General features: G+C 49.7%; 1 protein-coding gene across 1 annotated transcript in view; it reads left to right on the forward strand.

Annotated features, from left to right (window-relative positions):
• The first annotated feature begins 3,271 nt into the window (after positions 1-3,271).
• PLXNC1 (plexin C1) overlaps positions 3,272-17,597 on the forward strand; it is a 152,562-nt gene continuing 138,236 nt past the window's right edge. Inside the window, exon 1 of the mRNA XM_052640383.1 lies at positions 3,272-4,342. Coding sequence (XP_052496343.1) covers positions 3,272-4,342 — 1,071 coding nt within the window. The remainder of the gene's footprint in view (positions 4,343-17,597) is intronic.

Below are 17,597 nucleotides of genomic sequence, written 5' to 3' on the forward strand. Positions count from 1 at the left end.
GATGGGCTGGGCTCCAGCACTGGGAGATGGAAACCTGGTCACCGGTGGGATTCGCATCCTCGGCCAGACAGCGGTGTCCAAGAGAAAGCGATCAAAACCATTCAGAATCCACATGCCTAAATATTTATTTTGGTTGTTCATGTTTCCCACCGTTTTCAAATGTGAACTTATGTCCTGAAGGTGGAGCTTTAGCACACAGGAAAATTGGAATGGGCCAAACATGTTTGTACCAAACAGGATAGAATCAGCAAAGAACGCATTCATATGCTTCCTAGTCCTGTACATTTTTCATGCCAAAAAATAGGCACAGATTCTGATTTCTTTCACCATAGGAGCCTGCATACAATTAAATGGGAGAGAAAAGAAGCCTGCTCTCCAGAGCGGGGCTTATGATCCCAGGAGAATGCCAAGAGACAGTAGCCATCAAAGCCACTGATGCTTCTTGCTGGTAGTGTTTTTTAAGATGTTGTTTCTTTTTCAACATGAGGCAGCAATGAATTGAGTAGTGATCAAAATGCCGCACCACAGAGTATGTTTAATCCAAATAGCTCCCAAGATGGGCTGCTCCTGATTGTACCAACTCTACGGGACTTCAAGAAATTACTTGGTTACCAGTGAAGTAAAACTATCTCCAGAATGGAATTGAACTGTTGCGTCTCATAACAACATTGCCACAGCCGGCTCATGAAGGCAGTGATCATTGTTTCTTCACCATTCACGGGGAACGCTGTCAAAATATGGGCACACACATCCTCTCCTATGCTGTGAAGGGTTCCATGAGCTACTGCAGATGCTTCCAAGACACCACTTTTTCCACTGCCAGCAGTGCAAAAATTCTTAAAACATTTCAGGTGGGAAGACAGTGCAGGGAGTGACGCCTGATTATTTTGGAGCAGAGCGTGTCTGATTAGCCTCGCCTAAAGATCTCCTGATTCATCTCGATCTGGTAGCTCTAGGTCTTTCCCTTGCCCCTCTTCTCTCCTCACCGGCACCCCAACCGCCGTCACCGCAGCAGAAAGAGCGACCTGACAGCTTGTAGGAAAGCACGTGCTGCCTCCTGGCAGGCAAAGATAATGTTATCCAATTTCAAACAAGGAAAGGACAAATGGAAAGATGACCACTTGTGAATTCAAAGTATGAGGGCTACTGACGGGATGATGTGAACCTTTAACTGCACATCTAGATTGGAAACCCCAGTTCCTCTTGTGCTTCTTGCTTCCCCTCACCCTCCTTTGCTTTAGCCTTCCAGATCAATCTCCTCCTGCCCTGTCCCTCAGCACCAGGGAGAAGAACTTGGGGCACTATGGTAGAAGTTTAACACCTGCAACAGCTGCTCCTTCAGAAGGACTCAGCATCTAGAGGAAGCCCAGGCACCCACCCCATCCCACCCCCAAACCGATTCCATCTAGAATTGGGAAACTGGGAGGGGAAGGAAGAAAGGGGTTGTGACCGATTACCATCCCTGGGGACTCTGGTCTGGAAATGGCCTGGAAAGAGTCACAGATCCTCTCTCATGGGGTGCACCGGGTTCCCCCTGCTGCACCCCCGGATCACCTGCCAGATGGTAAGGTGCAGCTGCCTCAGGGCTGGGAGGTATCTGTGCAGTCTCTGAGGCTCCCTTCCGAGAAAGCATGAACAGGTGTGCAATGATTCAGATAGTCACTGGGCTCCAGAAGTTCTTGGTGGTTTGGGGGGCGGCCCAGCTGGTATTTGCCGCCTTGGTGGGTTGGTGAGACCTCAGAGAGTCCAAAGGAAAGAGGTGCGAAAGGAGGAAACAGACGGAGCGCCTCTAGGGAAATAAGGGTACTTGACTCTGAAGGCTGGGCTGGGAAGTAGGTGGGAACATTTAACTTGGGGAACTTTTCTGCCCCACCTGCTGAGAATGGTCTCCAGGTAGTTCTGTAAAGACCACAGGTGGAACTTGGCTAGAGGGAGCGGTGTAAGCGGCCCTGAGCTAGAAGAGAATTCGAATCTCACTTCTGCTGTCTGCCAGCAGTAGGACCCCCGGCAAGTTCCGCAACGTCTCCACCCCTCCTAACGAAATGGGGCTGATAATAACAAGTCACTAACAGGGTTGTTATGGGTATTAAATGAGTTTTAATCCACGAAATGAATTTCAAGCGGGACCCGGCACGCAGTACGTTCTCAATAAATACTAGCCACGATCATTCAGGTTAGATGATGAGTAGAACTTTCTAAGTGCTAGGTTTGAAAGCCTGGGACTCCGTTGCCAAGGGAAATGCGAGAACCTCCTCAAGTATGGGAGCTCCGGCCCCAGGAATTGTCCAGAACCAGAAGCTCGGCGCCTGCCTTTCCCCCACCTCACTCCTCTGACCCGGGGAAACCCAGCGCCTGTCACAGGGGCGCCTTGGTTCCTTGAGCCTCGGGCTTGTCAGTGTTTCCCTCTCTCGCGCTCCTCCCCAGGGCCTCCCTCCCGCCGCTCCACACCTGTCAGCCGCCCTCGCAGCCTCCCAGTGGCCCGAGCCCCGGGCCTCAGCTGCAACCCTTCGGCGGCCTGGGTCCTAGTTCCCCGAGCCTTGCGCCTCTCTCCGCGCCGCTCTCGTAAACAAAACCCGAGCGTCGGAGCAGCCCCGCGGGCGGACAGGCGCTGGAGCCAGCTTGGTGCGCGGTTAGCGCGCCCCGGGAGCCCCGGGCGAGCTAAGGGGCTACGGTGGTGGCGGCGGCAGGCGGCTCAGCTTTGTTATGAATAGACGAAAGAGGCCACCTACACAGTAACCCAAATTACGAGACCTCCCTCCTCCCTATCTCACCGAATCAAGAGGGGAGGGGAGATGGGCGTGGAGGGAGGGCGGGCGGACAGGAGGCGGAGGGAGGAGGAGGAAGAGGATGAGGAAGGGGGCCAGTTGCATCCCACTTTCACAATGGGAAAGTGAAACGCACAAGCGCACCCAACCTCTCCAGCCCTCCCCGCCCGCCTCGCTCCCCTCCGCCCGTCCCCTCCCTTCCCCTCCGCGCCTCCCCTCGAGCGCCAGCATTGCACAGAGGCACTCTCCGGAGAAGGAGGGCCCGGAGGAAGCGGCGCCGGGGCGCGCAGGGATTGCCGCCGCCGCCGCGGCACAGGCTGCCGGAACGAGCCCGCCGCGCGCCGCCCTCCCCGCTCTCCTTGCCGGGCGAGCCGCAGGGATGGGGCGGCCGCGGGAGCCCGAGCGCGCGCAGGAGCCGCCGCCGCCCGCGTCTCACCCGCCGCGCGCCTGAGCCGCCGTCGCCGCCGCGCGCCCTGCCCGGGGGCGGCCGCCCCCGCCACAGCCCCATGGAGGTCTCCCGGAGGAAGGCACCGCCGCGCCCCCCGCGCCCCGCCGCGCTGCTGCCGCTGCTTGCCTCTCTGCTGGCGCTCGCGGCGCCCGGCCGGGGCGCGGACGAGCCCGTGTGGCGGTCGCAGCAAGCTATCGGAGCCATCGCGGTGAGCCGGGAGGACGGCGTGTTCGTGGCGAGCGGCAGCTGCCTAGACCAGCTGGACTACAGCCTGGAGCACAGGCTCTCGCGCCTGTACCGGGACCAAGCGGGCAACTGCTCGGAGCCCGTCCCGCTGACGCCCCCCGCGCGGCCCCGGCCGGGCAGCAGCTTCAGCAAGCTGCTGCTGCCCTACCGCGAGGGGGCGGCCGGCCTCGAGGGGCTGCTGCTCACCGGCTGGACCTTCGACCGGGGCGCCTGCGAGGTGCGACCCCTGGGCAATCTGAGCCGCAGCTCCCTGCGCAACGGCACCGAGGTGGTGTCTTGTCACCCGCAGGGCTCGACGGCCGGCGTGGTGTACTACGCGAACGACACCCAGAGCTGGTACCTGGCAGTGGCCGCCACCTATGTGCTGCCCGAGTCCGAGACGGCGAGCCGCTGCAACCCCGCGGCGTCCGACCGCGAAACGGCCATCGCGCTCAAGGACACCGGGAAGCGCAGCCTGGCCACGAAGGAGACGGGACGCCTCAAGCTGCGCGACGGCGGGAGTAGCCTGCACTTTGTGGACGCCTTTCTCTGGAACGGCAGCGTCTACTTCCCCTACTACCCCTACAACTACTCGAGAGGCGCCGCCACCGGCTGGCCCAGCATGGCGCGCATCGCCAAGAGCTCCGAGATGCTTCTGTTCCAGGGCCAGGCGGCCCTCCACTGCGGCCACGGCCACCCAGACGGCCGCCGCCTGCTGCTCTCCTCCAGCTTGGTGGAGGCCCTGGACGTCTGGGCGGGCGTGTTCAGCGCAGCCACCGGGGAGGACCAGGAGAAGCGGTCGCCCACCACCACCGCACTCTGCCTCTTCAGGATGAGTGAGATCCAGGCGCGCACCAAGATCTGCCGCTGGGACTTCGAGATCGATAATAACGAGAACAACTGCGTAAGTCCTGCCCCTTCCTGGGTAGGGGAGCGCTCCCTTTGCGGAGCCGCGGGCGAGGCAGAGCCGCAGGCAGAGAGGGTTGACCTTTTCCAGTTCTCGGATTTACGCAGCCCTGTGGCCGCCCGACGGCCGTTCTGGGACCTCGGGCTACTCTCAAGCACGACCAGAGGTCCCCGAGGGAGTGTGAAAAAAGGGAGGTGGAGAGGGTAGGAGTTAAGCTCAAAACTCTGGTGACTGCATCCCGTTGCCATCCCTGCCTATCCAAACAGGGGCGCTTGTTTGGGTCTGAGCCTCCCCAGGCAGCTCCCCCGCCCTCCCCTAAACGCTTCCCCCGGTGTGTGGTCTGGGTTGGCCTGCGGCTTTGACCCTTGTCCTCACCAGGGTTACCAAACGCAGTGCCCTGGGCTGAGAAGCCGTGGAACCTAAAGGACTTGCCACACCCCAGTCTTTGTGCCCACCCCCCGTAACCCTTGTGATGTGGTCTGAAGAGTTGGTCTGCTCGACACCGGTCAGCGCTAGGCTGGAACAGAGGCTCAGGCTTGGGGGGAACAGAACCCTCTGCGCGACCCGGTGCAAGGGGGCGGGGCTGTGGCTCTGTGGAGGGTGTGCGCTGTGGTCTACAGCTCGCGGGAGAGGCTGGGCCCGCGGAGGTGGCTTTGTGGGTAAAAAGCCTCACCCTAGAGGGGAGGGCGAGAGAAAGTGTTGGGGGTGCCACAGGCAGTTTCTGGGCTCCAGATTGTCTGACTAGATGGCGGGGCTCAGGGGCACCACCCACCCAGGCAAATGGCAGAGTTTTTCACCACCACCCCCTCCCCCCCCACCTCCCCCAGGGTTCCCAGGACAGCCACAGCTTGACTCTTGAAACTGGCGTTTCTTTGACTGGGAAAGAAAGCCGCGGTTCAAGAGGGTCCAGTGGATGGGGATTATGGAGCCATTGTGCGCTTCTCCGAGGCTCTTTTCCTTCCAAGGCTGCTGGCACATCAACTCCACATATGGCTCCTGAGAGGGGAGCCTGCTGAGCGCCTCCTTTATAACTGGACAGAAATCAAAGAGCAGAAATTAACGGCTACAGGTGTTGCCATTGTTTTGGTATAAAATGCGTCAGAGAGCAAGGCGAGAAGTCTTCACTTGGAAAAACGTGCTGTGTTGATACATTTGTTGTGTAAGCATAGAGAGGACATTGGCGCTAAGGTCTATTGAGAAGTGTATGGAAAGACACTCCCACCCTCACCCAGGCAGAGCCCATCTTACCAAATATTAGCCTTATTACCCAGAAAGAAAAAAAAAACCAGGTTTTTTGCAAGGCCTCTTAGAATGGTCATTTGCTTCCTCCTCCTTGCCCACTACTTGTGTGCTGGGGCACACACATAATGTCTTCATTTAGTTACTGTTATAGTTATTTTAAAATGTATATAATGCATAATACTTCCTACATGACTTCATCTGGCTATACAATTATAAGTTAATATTTAATATCTGTCTTCATGAGATCCTTATGAGTTCAAGTTCGGCAAAAATCACCATCTTTGACTTCTCTGTTGAAAGACTTGAAAGTACCCCCACATGGCACTTAGTGTGCAGCTTTAGGCATACTTGGTCTCTCGGGTCAATGTCGAGACAGCTCGGAGGCCCGCAGCAGGTGATAACAGTGGAAATCCAAGCTCCGCCATCTGACAGCTGTGTAGATGTGTGGGAGCCAAAACACTTCTCTTGACTGCCTCGCTCTACCCATTGAGTCCTGGAGGACTTAGTTCCCTTCCAAACCCAGCAGGCACCCTGAATGCACTCAGATTCCATGTTTTTGGCTCGATCAGGTGTTAAAGGAAAAGTCAGAGAGCTGCTTATCCGTCTTTGTGTGGGGCACTTCTGGGAGGTGGCTGCCCCCTTAGAAATCAAGCAAGGGGTAAACACATGCTGCCAAAAATCTGGAATTGGGAAAATAAATAATTAAACTAGGTCCCTCCACAGCATGTCTTGCTGCTGTTATTTGTCGAAAGCTCCCAGTGTGCTCAGAGCTGCAGTTTCTGAAAGACGGGGTCTCTACCCCCTGAGCTTGTCATCCAAGTTAAATAATGTACTCCAGTTCAAACAATAGCTTGTCAGGGCTGCCCAGGTGGGAACTTGGAGTTTTGCCTTTTTTAAAAAAAATATGTAAGTAAATTCCTTGCTGCTCGTATGTATTAAAAAGCCTTAATGGAATTGAGTTTCAAGAGAGACTTTGAATGGGGAGGGGGGGAAAGGCGGTAGTTTTGATGAAAAAGCTGACAATTTTATAACCTATTAAATAGGCAGATGAGATAGTTGAACAGATATTTGTTTGATGCCTGCTAGTGCAGGCAGTGCTCTGGCAGCGCCACTGATTCTGCCATCGAAAGGACAATAGCAGGTGGCAGCCCCATTTAATGGGGTTATGAGATCAGTGTGCCCCTAGTTGTCGCTCAGAACAATGATGTCATTTGGGTTGCGTTTGTTCTGCATTTTATTTTCAGGTTTTCAGTGTGTTTTGGAAAAGCCATGCTGAATTACAAGGCACCTACGACAGCAGACGAAACTTGAAAAACCACTCTAGAGGGAGCCTCAGTCGATTCTAACAGTGGTTCCCCCAGAGCAGACGCAGCATTGTAGTAGTAATCCATAGGCAGCGGGGCACAAACATAGACTGGCTTGCCTTCCCCTGCCCCTCCCGCATGTCTCTCTTCCTTTCCATCTTCAGTCAGCCGTGGGTAGGAAAGTGACGGGAATGACTGGGTTGTGTTTTCTCATGTCTAGGTTCTCTCCTGATCTCTTGTGAGCTGATTCTCTTGCCTTCAGCTTCTCTCGCTAAGGATTCATTCACGAGATGCTTGGGCAATGATTGCGTCCTCAGCCGTTCACACACTGGGCCATGATTTTTGTTCTGTCTTGCCTCCAACTTTGAGTCCCCTTTCACAAGTGTGGCAGGTTAGCTCCAGCCTGCAAATGTGCCCAGGATTCTGCAGACCCTCTCTAGTAATCCTAATCAGTATTTGTATGCAGTTCCTCATATATTACTTCTTTTGAGCCCCTCATCCACTCTAAGGTCGCTTCTCTGAGGAACTTTCCCATTTACCTGATGAGGAAGCTTGAGATCACTAAAGCAACTTGCTCAAGATAGTACACGAAGTAAGCATCAGAGCCTCCAGCTTAAACCCAGGTCTTGCAATATCTACTTCTGTATTCATTCCACCCCTCTAGTTCTTCTCAAACTTTGCCTTCAAAGTCCCCTAATTAGAGGCAGCAACCAGCTTCCCCTAGGATACACCCCTTGAAGTGTTTTTAAAACTTGATGTGATTTTTTTTTCATTCTATTCCGTAACATATCTGTGTGCTTGGATCAACATAAAAATGAATGTTTTAAATTATGTACAAGTTAACTTCCTCTCATCTCTGAACTCCTGCCACCCTTGGCATACCAATACACTGATAGAAAAGTGTGTGTACCTGAGTTTTGAAGTCTGATTGGTCCAGATTATTTGGCTACTGTGGTTGGGTCCTGGGGTTGCTTGTGGTTTAAACATGGTGGCCTCTGTAGACACTGAGGGTAGTGTGTTTTCTTATTGTGTTGGCCAACGAAATGACTCTTCTATTTCATTCTATTCCTTGTAGGAAGATACACCCCCTTCCTCCACACTCACATAATTCCAAAGCCTGATAAGTATTTGTCATGCAGACAACCACAAAACACTCACATGCTCTCCAACAGACAGTAACCCAAGACACTTCTAGCTACTGCGTGCAGAAGTGACGTCCCAGGGCTACTCGGCAGTGCAGCCTTATTGACCTCAAAATCCACAGCCTTCCTGTGATGTTTATTTCCCCTTTAGTTTCTGTTATGATTGTGTCTGGCCACTTTGCAGTCTATAGACTAGGTGGTGAATTTTACCCCCATACATACGTCTGATATTCAAGCAGGGATTTAAAAAGGCCAACACCCACTTAGAGGGAAAAAGCAGCCATAGCTGCTACTGTTAGATGAATACTATGGCCAGGCGTTGAGCTAAGCACTTCACATGCCTTACATTTGGTTGGTTGTAATTCCCCATATGCAGCAAGGACCGTAGTTGTTGTTATGGCTTTATGATGAGACATTGAGACCTGGAGAGCTTTGGTTAATTTCCATAACTGGTAAATGACAGAGCATTGAGGACTTGAGCTTGTAACACACAGCCGTGAACAGTTCAGCATCACAGACATTGGACTCTGGTGTCAATCTTGTCCTCCATGAGGAGGCTAGGCTCTTGCTGCTACTCAGAGGTCAGCTGTAAGCTGGACTTCAGTCCATTCAGTCTCTCAGTCGCGTCTGACTCTTCCAGGCTTCCCTGTCCATCACCAGCTCCCAGAGCTTGCTCAAACTCATGTCCATCGAGTCAGTGATGCCATCCAACCATCTCATCCTCTGCCATCCCCTTCTCCTCCTGCCGTCAATCTTCCCGGTGTTAGGGTCTTTTCCAAGGAGTCAGTTCTTCACATCAGGTGGCCAAAGTGTTGAAGTTTCAGCCTCAGCATCAGTCTTGCCAATGAATACTCAGGACTGATTTCCTTTAGGATTGAGTGGTTTTCCTTTAGGATTGACTTAAGCTGGACTTAAGACAGTAGAACAGAGAATTCTTGAGTGTGAACTGGGTTTCTGGATCTGCATATTTGAGCACCTGAAATTCAGGCTTTGGGGAGGTTGTAGTTCCTCAATGGTCGGTTTCTAGGTAGCACTGGCACTCTTTGTATTCAGACTTCTAACAACCTCAGAGAGACATATAGGACCTTTAAAGACTGCTCTAAGTTTTTGGTTTTCAGACATAAGAACTAGCTCATAAACTCAATCCCAAGATCTCAGCCTGTTAAATCTGGGTTACAGGAACTCTTGTCTTTATTGGCAGCCACAATTAAAATACAAGCCCCAGGAGGTCAGGAACCTTGTAACATTTTGCTCTCTGTTGAAGCCAGAGTACCTAGCATAGTAACCTAAGAAATATTTGTTAAATTAATAAATGAGAGGGGTTGGGGGCTCATGTTGGGGGTGTCTTCTGTCCTTAGCAGCCACACTTTCTTGAGTCTGGCCACCTCATGCTCCCTTATGTATGCTGTGCTCTGTTGCTCAGTCGTGTCTGACTCTTTGCAACCCCATGGACTACCAGGTTCCTCTGTCCATGGAATTTTCCAGGCAAGAATACTGGAGTGAGTTGCCATTTCCTCCTCCAGGGGGGCTTCCCAACCCAGGGATTGAACCCTCATCTGTTGCATCTCCTGCACTGGCAGGTGGATTCTTTATCACAGAGCCACCTGGGAAGCCCTCATGCCCCCTTAACTATTGTCTTTTTCTTGATGTCTACTGTGCTGGGGCCTCTTTCTTCTCTAGTCCGAGCCTCCCTGACATCCTCCACTCCTCTGGCTTTCCCCAGAAATTCCCATTCTTTGGGCTTGCCAGGCTTACGGTCTTGCCAACCTGAGCATTAACTTTGACCATAAAAACCCAGCCTGGTTGGCACTTCTTTGGTATAATTTAATAATGTGCATGCTCATGCCTTCCGGAGACAAGAAGAGAGGGCTTTGTGCTGTTGGGCAGTGATCCGCAAAGTGTAGTCTCTGGACCAGCAACAGCATCACCAGGGAACTTGCTTGAAATGCAAATTCTTGGGCCCCCACATCAGATTTACTAAATCAGAATCTCAGAGTAGGGCGTGGGATGGGCAATCTGTGTTTTAACAATCTCTCCAGGTGATTCTACTCTACATTCAGGTTTTAGAACCACAGCTGCAAGGTATCACTGTTTCCCTAGCAGCTCCAACACCTGAGATAAGAACTTGTCCCATTGTTTTCATTGCAGTTTTACTTCAGGTCATAGAAAGTAACCAACTCATCCCACTCCCCTTATATTTCTTATCCTCTTCTAGTTGCTCAACAGAAATACCTAGAAAAACTTCCAAAGTCTTACTGTTTTTGAGTTTGGAGTCTGAGTCTTAAGAACCTGTAAGTCTTAGTTAGCTCCTTCACCCTTTCATGCAACAGTCTGTTTGCATTTCATTCCAGGGTGTGGGCAGGGCAGGAGGAGATTTCTAGAGATTTCCAAGCTGCACACCAGAATTCTAAGGGTCTACTATTTACAGCATCAATCTTGATACCAATTTCTATTCTAATTAGGCACAGTTGGTTGCATGAAACCAAGATCTACATAAGTAAGCTCCAACAAGGAGATGGGGAATTTAGTGGGTAGGAACATGTGGGATTACATGGAAGCCTAGGAAGAGGAGAGGTGGTCACCTGCACAGACTCTGGATCCAGGTAGACAGGGGCCATAGCTGCCATTTCCCAGTTGTGTGACCTTGGGCAAATTATTTAACCGTTCTGTGCTTGCTTGTTTACCTAGAAGTATTGATCCTTTTTGCTTCATAGGATTTTTGTCTGGATTAATGACTTCATATGTATAGGGTACAAACACTACCTGACCTAGAGTAAACACTGTGTATGTATCTCCTTCATCACTGTCGTGATTTTCAGTAGTAACAGGCTGGGGCTCTCTGATGCGGGGGGCGGTGGGCTTCCCAGGTGCCATGAACGGTAAAGAACCCACCTGCCAATGCAGGAGACATAAGAGACCCAGGTTCGACCCCTGGGTCAGGAAGATCCCCTGGAGAAGGGCATGGCAACCCCCTCCAGTATTTTTGCCTGGAGAATCCCAGGGACAGAGGAGCCTGGCAGGCTACAGCCCATGGGGTTGTACAGAGTCGGACACAACAGAGCAACTTAGCATGGTGTGGAGTGAGAGGAAGCTTCTGCAGTCAGAGCAGCGGAAAGATGCTCAGCAGCAGAAAGTGTGAAGGATCCTCATTCGAAGGTTTCATTGTCAGCCTGACAGGGTGGCGGCTTCCCTCAGTCCTGCTACCAAATGACCACCTCGGCTTCCTCGAGTATCTGTCCCTCTCCCTCTTCACCTGAATGTGCCTCAGTCTGACCTGATCCCCACTCTGCCTCCCAGTAGCATTTAACCTTCTGCACCAGCTACCAACGGGCAACAGCATTCTATAGTATTTAGTTCAAATGACCAGGAAATAGAATGGGGTCCAACCCATCCTTTGACTCCACATTATGAACCCAAGTTCAGGGTAGGGGTTTGTTGCCGTTGGGACAAGTACTGAGTCCTGGTTCAGTCAGAGGAAGGAAGACCATCACGTGATGGCCCCCAGTAGGTGGTGTAGGCAGGTTGCCTCGGAATGCAAAGGAGGGAGACCCACACCATGGTTACCATGTTGACTACAGCAGCATGGAACCATCTCTGCCTCCCTTCAGGCTTCTCCATGACCCACCTCTGCCTTCCCTGAGGTAGGCACCTACGAGGTGGCACCTAGCTGATGATCACTGAGGGCTGCTCTGAGAACCCCCACAGTTGCTGGGGGGCAGTTTGTAGGCATCCTGAATCTAACCTGTTTGTGGTAGCAGGGGCATGGTGAAAAAAGTCACTGAGCTAAGTGTTAGTTGCTCAGTCATGTCTGACTCTGTGACCCCATGGACTGTAGCCCACCAGGGATTCTCCAGGCAAAAATACTGGAGGGGATTGCATTTCCTTCTCCAGGGGATCTTCCTGACCCAGGGACCAAGCCCAGGTCTCCTGCATTGCAGGCAGATTCTTTACCATCTGAACCACTTGGGAGGCCTCCTAGAGGCATGGTAGTGGTTAAGACTTATCAGTTATGCTCATAGTTTTTGTTAGCATTTTCATCAAGATGGAAAATTAATACTAATTTATATACTGTCAGAAAACCAAAGAGAATTGTGATTTGTTTTACAGTTTCTATAGTTGATGGGTTTGACTGTCTGATCAATAGTTACACTTAGTGTCTCCTCGGAGGAGTCACAAAGAGGATTTGACCCCAGTAATCCCCACTCCACTACTCTGGCCAGTGCGTTTCTGCAGAAGTCAGCAAACTTTTTCTGCAAAGATTGTCAATATCGTAGGCTTTGCCCGCCACGTGCAGTCTCTGCTGCAATTGCTCGACTGCCAGTGAAGTGTGACTGCAACCGTAGACAATGCATAAATGAACGCTCGTGGCGATGTTCCAATAAAACTTTATGGACACGGAAATTTGAATTTCATGTATAATTTTCACTTGTCATAAAATATTATTCTTTAGATTGTTTCAGCCATTTAAAAAATGTAGAAACTATTCTTGGCTTGGGAGGGAGGCGCATTGCAAAAAGCAGGCAGCTTACTCGATTTGGTCCACAGCTGGTAGTTTACCCACCCCTGCTATAATGGAAAGGGTGAGAGTAGAACAAACCTTTGCATTGCCCTAAGACAGCGTATGAAATTTAGCAAAAAGGTGATGTGGAAACCCCAAGAAGGAGCATCAAACTCACGTGGGAGAACTGGGAAGGCTTTAGAGAGGTGATATTGGAGCTGTATCTTGAAGCCAAGCAGAAGAGGCAGAAAGGGAATTCCAGAGAAGGCACAGCTTGTGCACAAGCGGGAAGTTGAATAAGCTTGTGAACCACAGGTAGCTCACCCTGGCTGGGGAGTGTCCAGAAATGAGCACGCAGGGCCAGATGGCGAAGGGTTTAACGAGACTGGCCAAGATGACTGGATTTTATCCTGATGGTCAGTTGTTTTCAACAAGGTTCCTAAATCTTAAACCAGAAGCTCAGTGTGAGAAAAAGGCTAACAAATCATCTTTGACCTGCTATTCTGGGTGAGGCCATTGCCAAGTGCTGAGGCTCAGGGTGAAGTGGGGTGAGGTTGGGGGAGACTCCCAGAATCCTGCAACTCAGCCTCCCCCACCCCTTGCTGGTCCCTGCAGCATCTCAAAGGAACTTCTAGGACTCTACTGAGCTTCTAGTCCTCTTCTAGGACTCAACCTCCATGTTTAGGGAGGTTGGTTTAGAGAGGACTAAAGCAGGGCTCTAAGCAGATGTGAGCTGATTGTGTTTTAGTGCAATCGTTCAGAAGAATGAATGAGGTGAGACGAGAGGCAAAACTGCTGATTAGAAGGACAGTCACTAGTTCAGTCAGATACTTCTTGAGTCTGTACTCTGTGTCAAGCACTGTGTGAAATATTTCTATCAGTGATGTATAGAGTAGACAATAAATAGGCAGAAAATAAAGAGCTTCTCTTTGCAGTAAAATGATATCTAGCCCTTCTAAAGCATTCACTTTGCACCAAGTATTGTTCTAAGTAAGCACTTTACCAATATTAACTCATTTAATCCTCACCCCAGCCTTGTGAGATGGGTAGTGTGATTTCCATTTTACAGATGAGGAAACTGAGGCCCAGGCTGAGACTGGAGCTACGAGCAGGAAAAAGCTGAGGATGTAATAGAGCCATGTTTTTTGAGCTGGTGGGGAAAGTTCTTTTTAAGGAAGTTAGTCAACCCCAGGAAGATGAGAAAGGATAGTTGTAGGCGTCTCCCATGGGGAGTGGGGAGCAGAGTAAGGCTTCAAAAGGGGAAATGACTTAGTCATTCTGAAGCACAAAAGGCTAGTGTGGTTGGTTTAGGGAGGTGGAGGGGGGAGAGCGTTGGGGAAGAAAGCAGTAGCCGACCCCGTAGGCCTGGCAGGCTGTGGGAAGGAGGTTATATTTTTTTTTTCCTCAAAGCTTAGAAGAGCCTTTGAAGGGAAGTGAAATGACTGGATTTGAATTCCTAAATAATGGCTGCCCTGTGGGTCGTGGATGAGAGATTGGCCCCAGAAGAGGCAAGAGGCTCCTTTATTAGTCCAGGCAAGAGATGATGTCGCCTTGGTCTGGAGTGGTGGCCACAGTGGAAGCGCAGGGAGACAGATGGATCACGTGGGTTGCGGTAATCCAGCTGAGCCTGGTGGAGACCTGAACGGAGGTGGCAGTGTGGGCGGAGACAAGGGATCAAGTGAAATAGCTTTTGAAGATATTGAATTGAGAGGCATTGGTGACCAGTTAGTTTAATTGTCATAGATTTTAGATATCTTTGAGACCTCCTTGCCAGAGAGGGCAACTAAACATTCAGTTGGCCATGAAGTGAGGCCCACTCTGTCAGCCTCTAATGGAGAGCCTGCCGTGTGCCAGGCTCTGTGTTGGGCTCAACATGGCGATGGTGCCAGTGGGGAGTAGCCAGGGGTGTCTCATCAGTGCTTCCTAGGCATCGAGAATGCCACCTAAGGCACAGTGGGCCCTCAATAAATATTTGAACTGAAAAGGAGGTTCCATCTGGTGGAGAAGATGTGATTACAGCTTATAGAGGTAAGAGCTTCCAAGAGAAGCCCAGGCCCCTGGAGCTGTGTTTATAGGAAGAATGAAAGCCAGGTGGCCAAGAGGGAAGGGCATTTCTGTGCGACTCCCTCACCAGTGAGGCCCGACTCCTGGTCTTTCCCTCCAGCCTGGTCTTGGAAGCGTCCACTTGAGAAGCACGTCTTCTAACCCATGAACTCTTCCTAATTACTCTGCACTGACATCCTCCTGAGGCCCCTTTTTCATCAGTGATCAATTTCAGAAATTGGATTCCAAGTGCTGGTCCTTGCTTCTCTGAGCCTCCGCAGGCCTGGGACACCCAGAGCAGCCTCAGTCTCCTGGGCTTAGCAGCATCTCTGTGCCCCTCCATACGGGGGTCCTTGCCCTGTGGAGCCCTTGTGCTGTGGACCTCCGGGGAAGCCTCATGGTTTTAAACACATGAAACGAGAGAGTGCTGCAAAATGAACCAATTATATTGATCTACAGATATATCCAAATGTTTTTTTTTCCAATTTGAGATAGAGTAATATATCTTAACACATTAAATAGTGAGACCTAACAGCAGTAACTGCCATCATTTCCAAGCAGAGATAAGCACAAATGATATTTTGAGATACCTGCAACAACTATAAAATGATGTGAAAATATCTGATTTCTTTTGATGACAAAGTCACAGGTTCAGTTAATATGACTGTGGCCTGCATTAATAATTAAAGGAAATACTAAATTTCAGTCAGAGTTCACAATACAGGATTCTTTTTTTTCTCATCCAGTTTCGTGAATTCCCTAAATTCTTTGCAGGAACCAGATGTCAGTGGAGCCCATACTCCAGACGCTCATTCTATTACTATGTGTGTCAGAAAACCAATGGCAAAATGTTGCATTTTGTTTTAGAATTCATTTGATTGGCTTATTTTGACAGTAGGGGGTTTAATCCCATCTGTATTTTACAGGTCAAGCACTTGGCTAAGAGCCAAAAGCTTTATCAATGGCCTTGATGGAGCAGGTGGGTGGGTGGAGAAGCCTCAGAAAGGTTAAATGACTGCTTAGAGACAGCTCATAAGCAATAGAGCTTGAACTTAAACCCAAGTGTTTTTATTTTTTACCCTGAATCTCCTGCTCTTTCTTTCTACTTGTCCATGCTGCTACTATGTTATTCCTAAAGTTAGCCCAATGTTCATGAATTATGCTGTTCTAATCATGGGGAAAGAACAGTGCTATTATTCTTTGCTTTGGTTAGAGGATACCAAAATACCTAAATGTATTTTGTTTAGTTCTTAGAGCCTCATTTTAAGTACACCAAGTCTGTAGACTGTCTATAGACAGAGATAGCAAAAGACCCAGAAACTCTCTTCCAAGCATCAATGAACTATGGATATGAATGTATTGGATGGGCCAAAAAGCTCATTCAGGTTTTTCATCTTACAAGAAAACTTAACGAACTTTTTGACCAACCCAATACATGAAAGCAGGTGATATGGAGTAGTTTGGTGGTGTTTCCCCAGGCAGAACCAAGGCCCAGTGCTTGCAGGGAACAAATTTTGCCTCAATAGAAGAACTTTGTAACGATTAGACCTATTTAGCAATGTACCAGAGTTGCCTGGCTAGATATTGACTGAAAGCATTCAAACATTGATCCGTATATTTATTTATTCATTCAATAAATGTTTATTGACAACTTGATACATGCTAGATGCTGAGGTATATGCTGCATTTGGAGTGTAGAGTAAGATAAGCTATTGTAGAGCTTAGAGTCTACTGGGAGACAGACATTGAATTTAAAAATTTAAGCAATATAATTATTTTCAATAAAATGAATGGAATGTTAAAATTCAAAATAACAATTGGCATAGGGATAGGACGATCTATAGTCACATGACCATAAACAGGTGACATTGAACTTGAAATCTGAAAGTTGTTTTTCAAAAAAACCAGCCTGCAAGAAGTGAAGAGAGGGGAACTAGAAGAAATAGCACGTACAAAGGCCTTGAGGCAGAAAGATGGGGACATGTTAAAGTGTCTGAAGGAAGGACACTGAGGGGGAACTGAAGCAGAGTGAAGGAAAAGAGTGGTATGAGAAGGGCTGAGTTTTAAGAAGTTAGCAGGGACCAGATCAGGTGGGACCTGGGGAGGCATTTGGATTTAATTCTAAATGTGATGGTAAGCCACTGAAGAATTTTAGGCAATGAAGTAACATAGCCTATTTTATATTTTGAAGGATCACTCTGACTACTGGATAGAGAATAAATTATAGGTTGAAACAGAGAGACCAGGAGGCTCTTGCAGTAGATCAGGAGGGAGATGATGGGTAGGGACCATGGAGATGGAGAAAAAGTGAAGTCTCTCAGCCTTGTCCAACTCTTTGCGACCCCGTGGACTGTAGAGTACCAGGCTCCTCCATCCATGGGATTCTCCAGGCAAGAATACTGGAGTGGGTTGCAATTTAAGATAGACTTAAGACTGGGAGATTCAGCTGAGATTGTTCATGTGTTGGGTGTGGAGAGTGATGGAGGGGAGCTGAGGATGGATGGTGGTGCCATTCACCATGATGGAGGAGAGGAGGAGGGTTGGAAGGAAGAAGTGTCTGAATAACCATTTTGCAGCAACTCTGAAACCTGATGACAGAGTCCATTGGTTCTCAAAGAAGATGATGCCACTTATTTAGAGGGCATTTAGCAATTTGGGGAGGGAGCTTTTGCAGTAGTCAAAATGAGGAGTGAGGGCAGTACTGGTATAACATGGGCAGGTGTCAAAAATCCTGCATCATGGAGGCCAGCCCCCACAGTGAAAAAATATCCTATTTAGAATCCCAGTAGCTTCCTCATGGAAAACGTTGTTGGATTGTGTCTCTTCCAACTCTAAGAATCTAGGGAAATGCATTTGTTTACACTGTCAGCCATTCAGAAACTTTTGTGGATTGTTTGAGTCAGGTTGTCTTTTCATAGATAATTGACTGAAAGTAGTCACATGGAAAGGATAGAGATTTAGATGGGGGTGGTGCACAAAACAGGAATAAAGAAGGATAAACCTGGGATAGTGAGACTTTGGCT

This window comes from Budorcas taxicolor, chromosome 5, assembly GCF_023091745.1.
Source record: "Budorcas taxicolor isolate Tak-1 chromosome 5, Takin1.1, whole genome shotgun sequence".
In the NCBI taxonomy this organism is placed as follows: domain Eukaryota; kingdom Metazoa; phylum Chordata; class Mammalia; order Artiodactyla; family Bovidae; genus Budorcas; species Budorcas taxicolor.